Genomic DNA, 17,730 nt, shown 5'->3' with positions numbered 1-17,730 from the left:
GATCTGGCCAGTCTCCCATAAACCCCAGATTAGTGTACTGTAGAAACTGTTGTCCTTCTGGCAGGTTTTCCCATCTCAGCCAAGGAACTATGTAGTTTTGTCTCTTCCCAGATCAAGGTCCTTCTTGCCCGGGTTTCTCACTTTGGTCGGACGGCCAGTTCGAGGCAGAGTCTGGGTAGTTCCATATTTTTCCCATTGACGGAGACCACTGCTCTTGGATACTTTCAATACCCAAGAAATGTCGGAGATCTATGGATTGTTCCTTGGATTTCATGGTGTAGTTTCTGCTCTGACATGCACCCCTATCAACTGTGGGACCTTATATAGAAAGGTGTGTTTCTTTCTAAATCACGTAGAAACAATTGAATTGGCCACAGGTGGACTCCAATCAAGTTGAAATTACATCTCAAGGATGATCATAGGAATGCACCTGAGCTCAATTTGGAGTGTCATAACAGAGGGTTGTGAATATTTATGTACATTTGATATTTCTGTATTTCATTTTAAATCAATTGAAGAAAAATAAATAAGTAACTTCATCGTTATGGGGTATTGTTTGCAGGTGGGTGATATTTAAAAACATTTTTTTATCAAGTTTGAATTCTGGCTGTAACACAACAAAATGTGGAGTAAGTCAAGGGATATGAATACTTTCTGAAGGCTCTGTATGTTCCATGCGACAGTTTGATAAATTCCAATAATAATTTGTTGCACAGGCAAAGCCTAGAATCTCCACCTACGCCAGAATTTTGGACGAAATGTACACGCCGTTGATAAATGAGGCCCCAGGTCGTCATCATGGTATTAGTCTCAACACAACAGGCAATAGCCTAGAATAATTGAATCTTAAACAAATAAGCTTAGTTTTCTCATTTACATTTTGAATATAACGCAGCTATGTAAATGTCCCACTCTCTGTTTGTGCTTCTTGGAAGATTACAAGGACTATAAGGCAAGATGGAGTTCATCCACACACTCCTTAACTCACTTAAATGTAATGAAGACCACATACACCCGTGTCTATGAAATTCCCTTATATGGTACACAACTATATTATTGAAAAAGAAGTTGCTTGGCTCTTCTGTAAACACTGTGTTTTTTGTTGTTGTGTGGCTTTCGCTTTCGACTCCTTCAGTGTGCCTCTGCACATATCCTGCTGTAACTGTTTCCATTACCAAATAGTGTGTGTTTAGGCGGGGAAACCCTGTTAGTTGGGGGACTCCCGTGGGTGTTGTAACCTAGCAACCGAGTAGGACTTCTCAACAATTACCTGTCTAAAGGTTCATCCTCAACTTATAAGGATAGGCGATGTTGTATGCCAAAGGCTGGAATTACCCTCACTCTAAATCTAAAAGGCCCATACCTTTTTTTTAAACCTGTCTTTATGCCATTATGCAGGCAGAGTCTTCAATGAGGATTGCACAGTATGCAAACTAAGCATTAAACAGTGAAATATACCATGTGTGGATCATCGTTCAGGGAAGATGCCTCATTTGCTGTGTGATCAGGGCCTTAAATTATTTCATTGTTAAGATAGTGAATGGATTGACAGTGTAGTATACTATAGATTTGTATATGGACATGTGACATGATCTGATCACTGTGACTTGAGACTGAGCTTCTCAATGACTTTGAATTTGACAAGATGTGGTAATTGCTTTGTTCCATTCCCTCATGATTGTATGGGTATGTATTTATATTTTGTCATTGACTGACAAGTGGGTCGGAAGGCGAGGTTTATTTACTTGGTGAACCTTTTCTGGATTTGAAATCAAACAGTCATCAGGAGATGACATACACTGAGTATACAAAACGTTAAGGACACCTGCTCTTTCCATGACATGACCAGGTGAAAACTATGATCCCTTATTGATGTCACTTGTTAAATCTACTTCAGTCAGTGTAGATGAAGAGGAGGAGACAGGTTAAAGAAGGATTTTTAAGCCTTGAGACAATTGAGATATGGATTGTGTGTGGGTGTGTGTCATTCACAGGGTGAATGAGCAAGACAAAATATTTAAGTGCCTTTGGTAATAGAACTGCAACATGGCTGGGTTTTTCACATTCAATAGTTTCCTTTGTGTGTCAAGAAATGTCCACCACCCAAAGGACATCCAGTCAACTTAAACACACCTGTGGGAAGCAACATGGGCCAGCATCGCTATGGGGAGGGGGCAACTCAATATTAGGAAGGTGTTCCTAATGTTTTGTATTCACACTTTCCCCTTTTGCAGTTATTCCCAAACTGGGGTATATATATACACATTAAGAAAAACAGTCCATTTATATTTTCTAACGGGGCTATACATTTGGGAGAGGTTTTTTTCTCGCCTGGGTAGCCTCGTTTCACTGCCAAAAATAAAATTAAACCGTGTAGTGTTCAGCGAAATAACAATACAATGTCAAATACAGGTAGCCTCGTCAAATAGTTGACATCCAATCGCATTAACCGTTACTCTCTTGCGGGAATTCCACTAACAGTCCGTATGTAGCCAAACGTAGCTGCTGCTCATGTTGGTATCTGTACTGACGGTGCAAAAGCCATGACAGGGAGACATAGTGGAGTGGTAACGCACGTGCTAGCAGTTGCCCCCAACACCACTTGGGTACACTGCAGCATCCACCGAGAGGCTCTTGCTGCCAAGGGAATGCCTGTCAGCTTGAAAGACGTTTTGGACACTACAGTGAAAATTGTTAACTTTGTTAAAGCAAGGCCCCAGACCTCTCGTGTATTTTCTGTGCTATGCAATGATATGGGCTGCGACCATGTAACGCTTTTTACAACCTACAGAAGTGTGCTGGTTATCAAGGGGCAAAGTACTGACACGTTTTTTTTACTGACCATGATTTTCACTTGTCTGATCGCTTGCATGATGACTAGTTTCTCACATGACTGGCCTACCTGAATGATCTGAATCTAGGATTACAGGGACTCTCCGCCACTATATTCAATGTGCGGGACAAAATTGAGGCTATTATTAAGAAGTTGGAGCCCCTCTCTGTCTGCATTAACAAGGACAACACACGTCTGTATGAGTTTTTGTGTGCAAATTAACTCAAGCTTATGGATAATGTCAAATATGATATAGCGAAGCATCTGGGTTTGTTGGGTGCGCAATTACGGAGGTACTTTCCTGAAACAGATGACACAAACAACTGGATTCGTTATCCCTTTCATGCCCTGCCTTCAGTCCACTTACCGATATCTGAACAAGTGAGCCTCATTGAAATTGCAACAAGTGGTTCTGTGAAAATGTAATTTAATCATAAGCCACTGCCAGATTTCTGGATTGGGCTGCATGCAGAGTATCCTGCCTTGGCAAATCTCACTGTTAAGACACTGATGCCCTTTGCAACCGCATACCTATGTGAGAGTGGATTCTCGGCCCTCACTAGCTTGAAACTAAATGTGGAAAATGATTTAAGGCGGAGTCTCTCTCCAATACAACTCAACATTGCAGAGTTATGTGCATCCTTTCAAGCATACCCTTCTCATTAACCTGTGGTGAGTTATTTACAATTTTCGATGAACGAATAAGGTTTCATATGTAAGCTGGCTAAATAAAGAGCAAAATGATTGATTATTATATTATTATTTGTGCCCTGGTCCTATAAGAGCTCTATGTCACTTCCCACATGCCAGGTTGTGACAAAAAACTCACACTCATTCTTATGTTTAATAAATGTATCGTATAGTGTGTGTGTGGCAGGCTTACAATGATGGCAAAAAACAATATTTGAGAGTGTGCTGATCCTGGTGCTAGAGGGGGTACACGCAGCTGGAGGTTGAATGTTTGAAGGGGTATGGGGACTATAAAAAGTTTGGGAACCACTGCCCTATTGTAACCATTGTGGTTCAGGAGGTGACAGCACTATCAGCTAAATTCAGATAAATTCAGATCTTGTTTGCTAATTGTTTCCACACTAAGATCAGCCAGTCAGCCTACAAGGCCAGGATTCCCTTGAATCCCCCAGAGAGACAGCTATGAAGGCCATCTCTAAACCACAACATCCTCTGCACACAAAGTACACATCACACTAGTACATATTTTCACCTTAGGCTGCATTTAGACAAGCAGCCCAATTCTGATATTTTTTTCCACTAATTGATCTTTTGATCAATCAGATCAGTTATTTTGCAAATAACTGGGCAAAATATCAGAATTGGGCTGCCTGTGTAGATGCAGGCTTTGTGACTGCTTGTGTTATTGTCGCCCATGATAAATTACACCTGAGTCCCACTGTGTATAGGGCCATCAACATTCAATGCTCCCAAATCAGGGCTGAGTAGGTTACCTTGTAAATATAATCTGTTCCAGTTACCTGTCCAAAATTGTAATCTGTTACTTTTTGATTACCTAAACTCAGTAACGTAATCGTATGAATTTTTTAGATTACTTTCCCCTTAAGAGGCATTAGAAGACAAAAATGATCCATCAAATGCCTTTGTTGTGTCATCATAGGGGTCTCTGACTTGTGGTCAGACTCACTCAGGTGGAACAAACTTGCGCTTTTTTCAATGCTGAATTGAATGTCATTGAGAAAAAAGAAAGTTGTCAATGTATTTTTCCCGTAAATATCCTTTGGGAACCACTAGGAAGCAGTAGCGAGTCTGCTTAAATGGAGTGCTAGGATAACTGCCAAGTCATACTGTACCACTACCAGGCTCCTGGTTCATCCTTATATAACAAACTTCCCTCCTGTATTTCTGTTATGTGGTAATTAAGTTTTTATCCTTTATCGTGATTGAAATGATTTAATCATTCCACATTTAGGACAATCTAGTTTTAATTCATTCTAAAGTGCCTTCAGAAAGTATTCACACCACTTGACTTTTCCCCATTTTTTTTTGACCTTACAGCCTTGATTTATAATTGATTAAATAAAAACAAATCTTCAGCAATCTACACACAATACTCCATAATGACAAAGCGAAAACAAAAAAATGTAAAAACTTTTTTACATAAGTATTCAGACACTTTGCTATGACACTCGAAAATGAGCTCAGGTACATCCTGTTTCCATTCATCATCCTTCAGATGTTTCTACAACTTGATTGGAGTCCACCTGTGGTAAATTCAATTGATTGGACATGATTTGGAAAGGCACACACCTGCCTATATAAGGTTCCACAGTTGACAGTCCATGTCAGAGCAAAAGCCAAGCCGAAAGAATTGTCCGTAGAGCTCCGAGACAGGATTGTGTTGAGGCACAGATCTGGGGAAGGGTACCAAAAAATGTCTGCAGCCTTGAAGGTCCACAGAACACAGTGTTCTCCATCATTCAGCAGGGTAGCCTAGTGGTTAGAGTGTTGGACTAGTAACCGAAAGGTTGCAAGTTTGAATCCCCGAGCTGACAAGGTACAAATCTGTCGTTCTGCCCCTGAACAGGCAGTTAACCCAGTGTTCCTAGGCCGTCATTGAAAATAAGAATTTGTTCTTAACTGACTTGCCTAGTAAAATAAATCAAATGAAAAATTCTTAAATGGAAGAAGTTTGGAACCACCAAGACTCTTCCTAGAGCTGGCCACCTGGATAAACTGAGCAATCGGGGGAGAAGGGCATGGGTCAGGGAGGTGACCAAGAACCCGATGGTCGCTAAGACCATGAGAAACAAGATTCTCTGGTTTGATGAAACCAAGTTTGAATTCTTTGGCCTGAATGCCAAGCTTCACGTCTGGAGGAAACCTCGCACCATCGCTACGGTAAAGCATGGTGGTCGCAGCTTCGTGCTGGGGGGGGATGTTTTTCAGCGGCAGGGACTGGGAGACTAGTCAGGATCAAGGCACAGATGAACGGAGAAAAGTACAGAGAGATCCTTGATGAAAACCTGCTCCTGAGCCCTCAGCACCTCAGACTGGGGCGAAGGTTCACCTTCCAACAAGACAACGACCCTAAGCACACAAACATGACAACGCAGGAGTGGCTTCGGGACAAGTCTCTGAATGTCATTGAGCTTTGCTTGCTTCAACAAAGTAGGCTACTGAGTGAAGGGTCTGAATAGCTGTGTAAATGTGATATTTCATTTTTCCCCTCCATTTTAAATAAACCTGTTTTTGCTTTGTCATTATGAGGTATTGTGTGTAGATTGACGAGGGGAGAAAAACTATGTAATCAATTTTAGAATAAGGCTGTAACGTAACAAAATGTGGAAAAAGTCAAGGCGTCTGAATAATTTCCGAATATGTCACTGAGATTCAATATGTCACACACACAGGTTGTTTTTAGCACCAGAGAAGGTGGCGAGAGGAGAGGTTAGACGTTGACTTTGTTATGTCACACATTCTCATTTGCGTTCAACCACATTTGCAGAACGTAAAGTCAGTAACGTGTCAGTAAGATCTATCGATGGTTTGAGAAGGTGGAGGATTGTTGTATGGCCACATAGGACATTTCAACTTCCTCAATCAGACGCAAGTGTTTGGGTGTGTAATGTTAACCTTTTAGCTTTCACCTCTACTATAAAAAGGTTATCTCTGGAATGAGGAGGTATGACTCTTAGCTCAGTGCAATGATATGTAGGCCTACTTGTGTGAACACTCACGTCTGCTTTCCTAATCCGTATATTAGGAAAAAGCTCTTCTGCATGAAGTAATGGGAATTTTTCATGTTTCAAAATCCTAAAGTTTATTTCTGGGCAAGTATGCAAATTCTTCTGAAGCTGCTGAGCTAGTTTTAAAGTGAATTCAGACCAAAACTCGTGGGCATATACAGTAGACCCATAGAAATAAAACCATTTAATGAGTGTGTATACTTTAGTCAAGTATGAAATGCACTATATAGTAAAGTAGGAAATGTGTATAGATGTACCTCTAGTAATACTCATCAGTGTGTAACTAACTGTGTACATACGGTAATTCAACTTTTGGTTGCGAGCCCAGCGTGGAGTTTCCCTGTGGCTTTATGCAACGCTATTTCCAGTGTTGGTGAACAGTGAAAAGTACAGTGTGAGATACAGCTGCTCAGACTGGGCCTTATTGAGCTTATTAAACAAATCTATGTCGTCATATCGTTCACCATGGACCTGTGAAGAGAGATCCATTCAGGTTTGTGCCGTTTAGCAGGTAACAGGGTGGTGTGATTTGTGCCTCTCTAGTGAAACATTTGCTGCCATACAGTAGCCTTTCACTGGGTTGCGTTCAGTAGGCATTAAAAAAACGGATCAAACCCCTAAACTTCTCCTGTAAGAACATATGAAAAAAAAATATTGTTTGTACTTGAACTGCTACCCTGCGTTGGATTTTACAGTGGCCTTATAACTTCCCATAATGCTCCTCTGACTCAGCAAAAACTCTGAACACAAAGGTATTAAACAGTTATGTTTTAATAAATACATCCAAATAGAAATGCTTCCAAATAAAGTTTCAGCAGCACTACACAGAAGGTGTATGGGAGAATGAGTCATCGTTGATACAGTGACTCACAGGTGGTGTAATCTCATCAGGCAAAAAGCCATATCCAATGGCATTGGAGGACAAAATGAAGAGCCTCATCAGAGCTCTTCCCCAGAAACTGATGGGCTAACAAAATAGCATCTCTGCTTTTAGATGAGATAAAACACCAGTTAAATACAACACAAACCATATATTTCTGTGTTGTACACTTATTGTCAAGTCAGGGCCCATGTACAAGACTGTGTTGTGTTGGTGAGGTTAGGGGAAGTCACGTAGTTTTTGGAGTAAATGTGAGTGAGGCTTTTAGGAATGTGAGTGGGCTGGACTATGACCCGGCAACAAAAGCTGTGGCAGCTAAAAATAGGATGGCATTAAAAGCCGGCAGTGCCTGAACACAAAGACGAACCCAGGAGGACAGACACTCGTCTGGCTCCCCGTTCTCCCACATCCTTTGCCTCTTTCCCTCTGTCTTTCATTCAATCCCTCTCTCTTTTTCTCTCTCCTTTATCATTGGCCAGTTAAGTTTTTACAAAATGAATAAAGCTATCATGTAATTAATATTAAATAGCCAACAACAAAACCCACTTGATGTGACCAGAGTTTAAGATGAAGACTTGGAATCATTTTATTTTTTGAAATACTAAATGACAAAAATCAAAACACTACAGTGTGAAGGGTGGAGTCTGGCATACAATGTACAATGAAGCTGTGAATCTGGACATACACAGAACATGTTTTAAACTAGGAACAGATGGACAGCGCATTGGACTATGGTCGTTTCTACTGTACATGGAGATTGGTTATTACAATGAACAGAGTCAACAGGTGAGCCAGAGGTTAAAACTAATGTCAACATTCAAAAACTACAGACACCAGTCAAAATAAAGGAACTTTTGACGATACAACTTTGACTATACAACAAAGAATATATCACATATGGAAAGTGAAAAATAAAACAGCATTTGTGGTTGGTCCCTTTTTATTTAACAATTTCTCCACAGAGGGTTAGATTTCAGGTTGTCTTGCGCCAACAATTAAATGCTTAGGACTCGATTCAATCTGTAGTGCTGAAGATCCTTGCTACAGTGGGATGTAAATGTAACGGCATGATGCCGCATTCGCAGAGACTGCATTCCTGGTAAATGGTGCATGTGTCGGCTCAATTGGAAATGACCTTGAAATTTAAATCGCGCTATAGCGCTGAACATCCGCGATACGGATTGAATCTAGCCCTTTGTTGTGCTTTCCTTCAGTTGAACCCTCAAAATCAGGGATCTCCTGCAGGTCCTGGTGGAATTCTGCCTCAGTCACAATATATACACAGTAAGGACGGCGCCTGACAAGAAAAACTGACAAGGCAGACAAGGGTTGAGTTTGTGTGTCCGTTTTGTATTTGGTCACCACAGGCAGTAATGACAATGGGTAGGTAGGAATCGTTCTGAACACCCACGGTTAGCCTAGTGGAAGGGCAACTCGCCTCCACCAGTATCACTCTGGTCCCCCGGAGGAGCTAAAGCTTCATGTCTTCCGTGAGTGCTGATCACAGCTATTAGCCTTAGGCTAACGTTAGCAGCATGGTGAAGGCAGCACAGTACACTCAGAGACTTGGGCCCGGGCAGACATTTTGAAACGTATCCTTTTAGGGTCTGGTAGTGGTCGTGTGTGGGAAGGGGGGGGGGGGGGGCAGGGGTCTGGATTATAGCCTCATCCAGCGAGGCCTTTGGGGGCAAGGGGTAATCACAACGTTAAGGTACAAGGTGCTTCCGCTACTGCTATTACCTGTGTGTGTTCAAACTCTCATACTGTACTTTATTTGGGTGAGATGATGACTGTCACAGGGCAGAGTTAGGACTTTACACACCCTACACTTCTGGTTTGAGGAGCAACACAACAAAAGCCCCTTAACGTTCAGGGGCTACATTCGCGCCACATTCAGTCTTACGGGGTTACGTTTTGTCCTCATAGGTCCCCCTCTGTCTTTACCTGGACCAAATCACACCCCTCGTTATCACACTGGCCCTGGTCCTGAGGGGCCGAGCCGCGGAGTAACATTGGGAGGAGGTCCATCGGAGAGGCCTGATTCTCGTTGACCAGCTGGTTGAACTGCAGGTCGTTATAGTAGCCCAAGTCCTGCCCAGACCCACCCTGGTTGAAGTTAAAGTTCATGTCCATGACGCCTGGGGTGAAGTTGGAGTTGAGCTCCTGGCCAAAGCCAAGGAGGGCAGAGTCACTGAACAGAATTCGAGAGAGCATACTGATGTCGTCTGGGCTCATGTCCTCATTGAAGAAGTTGTCCTCCTGGAGGTCATTGTAGTGGATCTCCCCCATGGTGGAGGCCCCAGACTGGGCAGGAGGATGCAACTCTTCTGGGACCAGCTGGCTCTCTGCTGGGGGGAAGGTGAACGGCTCGAATGGCTGAGAGGTGGAGGCTCCTGCTGCAGCTACATTTTGAACTGTGGGCGATAGAAAGGACTTACAGTGTATTCGGAAAGTATTCAAACCACTTGACTTTTTCTACATTTTGTTACGTTACAGTCCTATTCTAAAATGGATACAATTATTATTTTCCTCATCAATCTACAGACAATACCCCATAATGTCAAAGCAAAAACAGGTTTTTAGAATATTTTGCAAATGTATAAAATAATGAAATATTACATAAGCATCCAGTACTCAGTACTTTGTTAAAGCACCTTTGGCAGCGATTACATCCTTGAGTCTTTTTGGGTATGACGCTACAAGCTTGGCACACCTGTTTTTGCAGAGTTTGTCCCATTGTTCTCTGCAGATCCTCTCAAGCTCTGTCAGGTTGGATGGGGAGCGTCGCTGCACAGCTATTATCAGGTCTCTCCAGAAATGTATGATCGGACTCAAGTCCAGGCTCTGGCTGGGCCCCTCAAGGACATTCAGAGAATTGTCCCAAAGCCACTCCTGTGTTGTCTTCAAATCAAATTTTATTTGGCTCTGTGCTTAGAGTTGTTGTCCTGTTGGAAGGTGAACCTTCGCCCGAGTCTGAGGTCCTGAGCACTCTGGAGCAGGTTTTCATCAAGGATCTCTCTTTACTTTGCTCCGCTCATCTTTCCCTCGATCCTGAATAGTCTCCCACTCTCTGCCACTGAAAAACATCCCCATAGCATGATGCTGCCACCACCATGCTTCAAGGATGCCAGGTTTCCTCCAGATGTGACGCTTGGCATTCAGGCCAAAGGGTTCGATCTTGGTTTCACCAGACCAGAGAATCTTGTTTCTCATGGTCTGAGAGTCCTTTAGGTGGCTTTTGGCAAACCCCAAGTGGGCTGTCATGTGCCTTTTACTGAGGAGTGGCTTCCATCTGGCCACTCTACCAGGCTTGATTGGTGGAGTGCTGCAGAGATGGTTGTCCTTCTGGAAGGTTCTCCCTTCTCCACAGAGGAACTCTGGTGCTCCGTCAGAGTGACCATCGGTTTCTTAGTCACCTCCCTGACCAAGGCCCTTCTCCCCCGATTGCTCAGTTGCCGTGTGGCCAGCTCAAGGAAGAGTCTTGATTTTTGCATATTTCTTCCATTTACGAATGATGGAGGCCATTTTGCTCTTGGAGACTTTCAATGCTGCAGACATTTTTGGTACCCTTCACCCAGATCGTGTCTCGGAGGTCTATGGACAATTCCTTCGACCTCATGGCTTGGTTTTTACTCTGACATGCACTGTCAACTGTGGGACCTTATAAAGACAGGTGTGTGGTTTTCCAAAGCATGTCCAATCAATTGAATTTACCACAGGTGGACTCCAATCAAGTTGTAGAATCCTCTCAAAGATGATCAATGGAAACAGGATGCACCTGATCTCAATTTCGAGTCTCATAGCAAAGGGTCTTAATACTTATGCAAGTAAATAAGGTATTTCTGTTTTTTATTTGTAATACATTTGCTAAACTTTCTAAAAACCTGTTTTCGCTTTGTCATTATGGGGTATTGTGTGTAAATTGATGAGAAAAACAACAACAATTGAAGGCTGTAATGTAACAAAATGTGGAAAAAGTCACGGGCTCTGAATGCTTCCCGAATGCACTGAATTTAAGAACACCTTATTGACACTCAGATGTACAGTCATTTGTTTCGGAGAGGGTCCTGTGGAAGCAGCTGTTATTGTTCTCGCTTTCATTTTCTTTTTTTACTTTCTGTCCTGCAATAGGTGCAGAAGTTTAAGCTGGAAAGAGAAAGAGCCCGAGGCCAATCCTCACCTGCCACACAGGACCTCTCTGTGAAGCCGATGTCCGACTTTATCTTCCTCTTCCGCTTCACTTCATATGGATCTGAACACGGCATCAAAACAGAAAAACATATCTTTCATCCCTCTATTTGAATAGCTCTTGTCTCTATAATGTTATATTATTGCACAATACATAACATGTTATAACACAGCATTATGATATCATATATACATATATACACACATACATACATATATATATAACATTCATAAGTTGTATCAACCTGTGTTGTCGGGCTGGTAGGTAAACGTGACGGGGTCACTGTCCATGTGGTCCGAGAGACGACGCAGGAGGACATTTACTTCCACTTCCTCCCCCACGTCCTGTTCCTGGTAGGACGGGGTCTTGAACACGATAGCGATCTGCCGGTGGACGTCCGTCTGGGCAAACTCCGCCTTGGCCTCCCAAGACCCCCTCTTGAAGATGATCTCTATGTCGTCTGAGCGGGAAACACACACACACACCAATCAGCTTGTATAGTCCTGCAGGCTGCATGACTTCAACCGTGTATTTCCAGAGAGGTGTCATTGCACATTATGTACCACTTCCATCGAGTTGTTTAAAAACAGGATTTTGCCTTCACCCTTTGATTTGCTAGATATCAGAGCGCTCAACACAGTGTTTCTATGTTACAACTTGGGAGTCTGGCTCGATCTCACCTTTCTGGACTTTGTCGCAGAGCATGTAGATCTCAGTCTTGCCGGTGCATGGCCCTTTAACAATGTTCAGACGGTTGATCTTCAACTCAGATGTGGTGGTCGCCTCTGTAAACACACACACACACACTGAGCACCTGCTAGATGGTTCAGGAAGGAAGTACATTTACATAGCTGTGGTGTGACGGTACTGGTTCGTATCACGTTTGAAGACTATTGTAAAAGCAGTCATGCGCAGGTGTCCGTGTCAGGAGGACGTTTGGGGGGGGGTGATCTTACTCTTGTCATAGACGGGGTTGGACACTATGGGGTTCAGGAAGTCCTTATTTCCATCCTCCCACTCCAGCTCACACTGGAAACACAGCCGCACCACATTCATGTCCATGTCCTCGATGCTTTTAGAGTGGCCCGCTGGGAGGACAGAGGAGAGGATATTACCCTACGGCTAATGAAAATACAACTTTCTTGTACAATAAAATTGGGTTTATGTAATTGGGTAAGTTCTGTGTGCGCTTGCGATGTGCTTTGTGTGCGCGTGTCAGGGCTCTGCTCACTTTTAAAGGGGTCGATCTTCTGATTCCGTCTCTTCTCGAGTGAGGCATCCAGCTCCTTCCGCCTGACACACTGGATGCCCAGGTTAGCGAAACTGCATGATGCACACAAAACATGGTCAGTTACCAACCATTAAAAACAGGCATGTTTACACTAACCTAGTGCACTTTCCTGGCAAAGCATTCCCAAAGAGGTGAAGAATGAACGAGAAAGAAATAGGATATGGGCCTCTGGTGGACAAAGGGAGAAAATGCACTTGTCAAGAAAAGAGAGCGATGAATAGAGGAGAGAAAGAGAGGGGCACCTGTGACGTCGGTTGCTGTGAGGGTTTAAGCAGATGACACAGATTCCGGTACCGTCAGCACAGTCTTTACCCACAAGGCAGTGGGGGTGTGGGCGGTACGGGTAGTCTTTAGTCACCAGGGAAACAGTGACCATCACTTTTTTTATGTTCTGAATGGGACCCTGGAGCTGAAAGAGGGAGGAGAGGGGAAAGAGGGAGGAGAGGGGAAAGAGTGTGAAGACAGAGAAAGAAATGGGGAGAGAGAGCGGGGGAGAGGGACAAAGAAAGAGGAGGGGGAGAGAGATATGCATCAATCAAAACGTCTTTCTTCCTCCAACGCAAGTGAGAGCATGATTAAAACTGAATAAATGTGCAGTGATTAACCAAAACTCTCCCTTTCAACTGTCAAACTTCACACTTGTCTGGTAGTGTTAATCTTAGAGGGATGCGGTCTGAATTGTAGTAAGTGGGTGCGAATCAACAGTGTTTAAAGGGGGGGGGGTAATCCCCTTAGTTTGAACCACACAAAGATGTGGATTTGTGGGGTACTTTCTATTTCAGTTACATGTAATTCCTCCCCCTTCCCCTCTGCCCCTGCTCCTTACACTAGCAAGGCTCTACATGTTGAGGGCAGCCAAACCAACAAGGGGGGAAACACCTTTATTCTGGGATAGATGGTACATTCCGTTAACCCCCTTCCACTTCCCACACAAACATACAAATCCAGTGCAGGTTAGGGATGACATTGGGAACACAATTTGCAGTAAACAAATATAAGTACTAGGTTCTATATTAATGAGACGTTAAACCAAGACTGAGTGGTCACGATGAAAGATGTCCCTTATCACAAGAGTAAGGGCATTAACTGCGACTTCGCTAAGTTGTTTTAAATTAAAGTGTTTCCAATCAACTTCAAATAAATACAAACTACAATATGGATCTATTGGGTACCTCTATAGCAGGCAGGGTCTTGGTGGAGTCTCCACTGGAGGCCCCTAGGATGCTCCCGGCCGAGCGGCCCTCACACTCATAACGGAATCTCATGCCTCTCTCTTTGGGCTGCTCCACCACAGCCAGGGTGGGCCTCTCCAGGATCTGCTCCAGCAGATCTGTGTCTGTCTGGGCCTGTCGAGAGGGACTATCTGGCCCCCTGGAAGTCCCTGAACCAGAGGACCCCCGTCCTTGTTGGTTTGAGCCCGAGTGAGAGACCCCACGAGTAGGGTGAGGTGCTGCCATATCTCTGGTGCTAGAGGGGTGCTGAGGCTGAGGGAAGAAGCAGGGCGGCTGCAGAGAGACATCGTTTAAAGTCAGTGGCCATGTTTAAAAATCCATGTAAAGAACACAGCAGACAACAAACAGTTAACTTTGCATCCAAAACATCATCATGACGGTACTGAGAGTGAAATGGTGAGAGCGTTTTCAAAGATAACCTGCATTGTTATTGTTATCTACATATTCCCTCTTCGGTACACCACTTTCTATGTCCTCATTTGACACATTCTGTTGCCATGCCCCCCTTTCAACCGTTAAACTAGAGAGCACCCCTTCCGTTTTTGGTTAACCCCTCTATACTTCCGTCTCCCTTCCACCCTCTCAGGCTGCTGAGATGCCTGACTGTTCTTCATCCTTCATGCCTCCATCTCTCTAGCTCTGTCCGTCTGCTCATTTCTCCTAGGTTCTCTTACACTTCAAAATGGTATACTTATATACATTTTTTTTTTAAACGGCCTGTGGTCATTACAGTCAGACACAATCTCTCTCACACACACTTTGCCCTTCACTCTCCAAGTTCAACCACATACCTTCTAATTAACAGCCCGTTTGAAGAATCCCTAGAGACCAGCAACAGGAAAAACTACTCACCAAAAACAAACCGGAACAAAGAAAAAAAGCTGACCGACTTAAGGGATCGCCTTCTTCCTTTGTTATTACAAGCTGCACTACAACTCAAGTCTGACTAAACAAACCGCCAGAAGTTGAGCAAGTATGAGCAAAAAGAGGTGCGTGTGAGATCATTGTGCTCCACCTCAAAGTAGCGTCTACAGGCGGATTATGTTTGCGAGTGTGTAAGAGTAATAGTGTTGGCATGCCTTAGAGCCTCTACACAAAAGCAACTTGGATCGAGCCGGGAGGCGCATGTTCAGGAAACAGGAAGTTGACATAATCTACAACAGATCGACCAATTAGAAAAGCAGAAAAGCCTCAGAATGTGAACTTCCACCCTGAAAGGGTTGGGTCCCGGAAGGAAGGGAACTCAAAACGAAAGTAGGAATCAGATGACACTCTTTCTCTCCTTTTTCTGCCACCTCCCCCACGAGCTGCCACAACATGCAGACGGGGGTGTGTCAACTCAGCTTACAGTCTCTCTCAAGGCACCGCTTTGACTCACAGACGTACACAGACCACAATTGTCTCACTGTGAGTTGCAGACTATTGGAGAACAGCAACCCAAGGCATGACAACAAGGTAATCAAGGCCGCCTTAGAAGTCAAAGCACCAGTGAATTGAGTCACCACGCTTATCCATGGAAACTGTGAGTAGTTGAGTTTCACTTATCCCTGAGGTGTGTCTGTCTGCCTTGGTTCCCACAACTAGCCCACGAGGAAGCGATAGCACACTTCCCAGATAAAACTAGACCTTAGCTGTTTTCTTGACTTTATCTCCCAACTATTACAACAAACTGAGATACCAAGCCCTGACAGTGTGAACTGATGCGACCATAAAGAGTACCTGAGTGGCTGCAGAAACAAATCAAATCACTAACTAACCACCACACAACAACTACAAGTTTTGAGCTGGTATGTAAGGCCATCTGTGGACCCCAGGAAGAGTAGCTGCTGCTTTTTCGACAGCTAATGGGGAACCTAAATGAAATGTCAAATACCAAAAAGTCAACCCCTCCATTTTTCTGTTGAACTCTATGAATCAATGGCCTAACAAAGACTATCTCCCTTGTAGAAATGTATCATTTATTTAATATATTTTTGTATTAGATCCCGAAAGGCCTGGTACTCACCCTGGAGGTCGTGCCCCTTGGCACCAGTACTGGGGGCGTCGAGGAGGGGATCTGCCTGGGCATGGCCCTGTGGTTCTGAGCCTGGGGGACAGAGTCTACAGGGGGATGAGGAGGTCTGGGGAGGCAGAAACGAGACTGGGCCTGACAGGGAAACTCTCGGTCTGCAGAGATCACCTCCTGAATGATGTCTAAAAAGAGTAGAGGGAGTGGGATGAGGGAGACTGCAAACACGCTGATGGGGGTCCTGCAAACATTGAGCTGGTGGGTTGGCCATCTGAGTGTGATCCACGTCTGTATGTGTACAGTACCAGCTACATCAAACCATGAGCATGATGCACAGGCCTGGGAGGCACGCTCGTAGACTATATGACTACTAGCCATTTAAAAAAATAACTATACATTAATAACAAATAGCCTACTCACCCAAGTCATTTGCTGTTGTACAAAGCGGGAGAAAAAAAAAGTGAGTTAACTCATTAATGATTTCTTTGTGACAGGCAAAACTATATACATGTATGATAGTGATTGTAATAGTCTAAGTATAACAGGTAAGTATACGTATTGCAATGTAATAGTATAGGTTTAACAGGTAGCCTAAGACTAGTGTCTAAGACTAACGTCTCTGAAGTGGGTGTTGACCCTTCTACTCAACTGTCAGTCACGCTGGGGAAGACAGAATGACAACACAAACTGTCAAATGAATAGCATGGGTGTGTGCAGTTTGAATAGCCAGGCCGTGGGTGCCGTTTACACTATAGGATCTCTTGTCTAGGCCCCTGCAGTCTGTCCACTTTTTGACACAGACCCGTGACAATGCGTTTACACTACAAGTAGATAAATTATTTATGAAAATTATACTTACTGTTCGTGCGAATGTGAATGACTTGGGACAACACACGTCAAACACCGTTGATGCATAACTCAGATTCCGTTTATTTAAAAGAAAAGACACTTACTTGCAGTGCAGTTTTGAACACTCATATTTCTCATGGCACGTTACGACGTTTGTCCTGGAGCTGAAAACCTTGTTCGAGTATAAAAATAAAAAAAACAGACAAAAACACAATTCCGCCCTATTTCCCCTGACCGATCATTTCGTGGCCATGGTAGGCTACTGCAATCAAATATTGTCCTCTCTTCGCTCTCGTACTTCGATATGGTTCAATTGGCCTTTCGTTGTTAAAAAGCATACAAATTCTACATCTCCTGCATGCGATGAGCTCGTGCATATGTTTTGGCTAAAATGAGTCGCCTCACAAGCGCCCTGTTCGAGTGTGCGTTTAGTTCCGCAATTGTTGGATGGATTTGACTGGCTGTTCGGTTGGGTGGAAATCCCCTTACATCACTGCTTGGGAAACCCCCAGAGGCAGTGTTGTGCCGGCAGTGACCATGTAGAAACTTCAGATGACGGCTCATTCCATCAACTATATTTTGCAAACTACTGTTTTATAATAGCTGCAAAGTGCAATGACCCGAGTGTGAATATCCTGATATAAAAAAGAAGACCCTTCCTCATGTCCGGTTTTTTACGCACAATGGGATCGATTATTGTACTTTAAAAATATAGCAACTTGCACTAAG

The 17,730-nt window shown here is 43.6% G+C and overlaps 1 protein-coding gene across 5 annotated transcripts; it reads right to left on the bottom strand.

Annotated features, from left to right (window-relative positions):
* Window positions 1–7,993: 7,993 nt before the first annotated feature.
* LOC135546095 (transcription factor RelB-like) lies at window positions 7,994–17,502 on the bottom strand. Of its 5 annotated transcripts, XM_064974242.1 has the most exons (11): window positions 17,106–17,502; window positions 16,573–16,584; window positions 16,150–16,337; window positions 14,085–14,417; window positions 13,155–13,321; window positions 12,853–12,944; window positions 12,578–12,709; window positions 12,302–12,406; window positions 11,866–12,081; window positions 11,613–11,684; window positions 7,994–9,846 (listed from the first exon to the last, which is right to left on the bottom strand). In XM_064974242.1, the coding sequence occupies exons 1-11, from the start codon at window positions 17,137–17,139 to the stop codon at window positions 9,353–9,355; spliced, it is 1,845 nt and encodes a 614-aa protein (XP_064830314.1). In that variant the 5' UTR covers window positions 17,140–17,502; the 3' UTR covers window positions 7,994–9,352. The 5 variants fall into 5 exon arrangements, with proteins under 5 accessions (XP_064830314.1, XP_064830316.1, XP_064830313.1 ...); XM_064974244.1 differs by lacking the exon at window positions 16,573–16,584 and having other exon boundaries at window positions 17,106–17,501; XM_064974241.1 differs by lacking the exons at window positions 16,573–16,584; window positions 17,106–17,502 and having other exon boundaries at window positions 16,150–16,562.
* Window positions 17,503–17,730: the final 228 nt, after the last annotated feature.

The sequence above is a fragment of the Oncorhynchus masou genome, chromosome 9, assembly GCF_036934945.1.
Source record: "Oncorhynchus masou masou isolate Uvic2021 chromosome 9, UVic_Omas_1.1, whole genome shotgun sequence".
NCBI lineage: Eukaryota > Metazoa > Chordata > Actinopteri > Salmoniformes > Salmonidae > Oncorhynchus > Oncorhynchus masou.
Note: the sequence above shows the minus strand (reverse complement) of the source record. Positions and strands in the feature narration are given on the sequence as shown.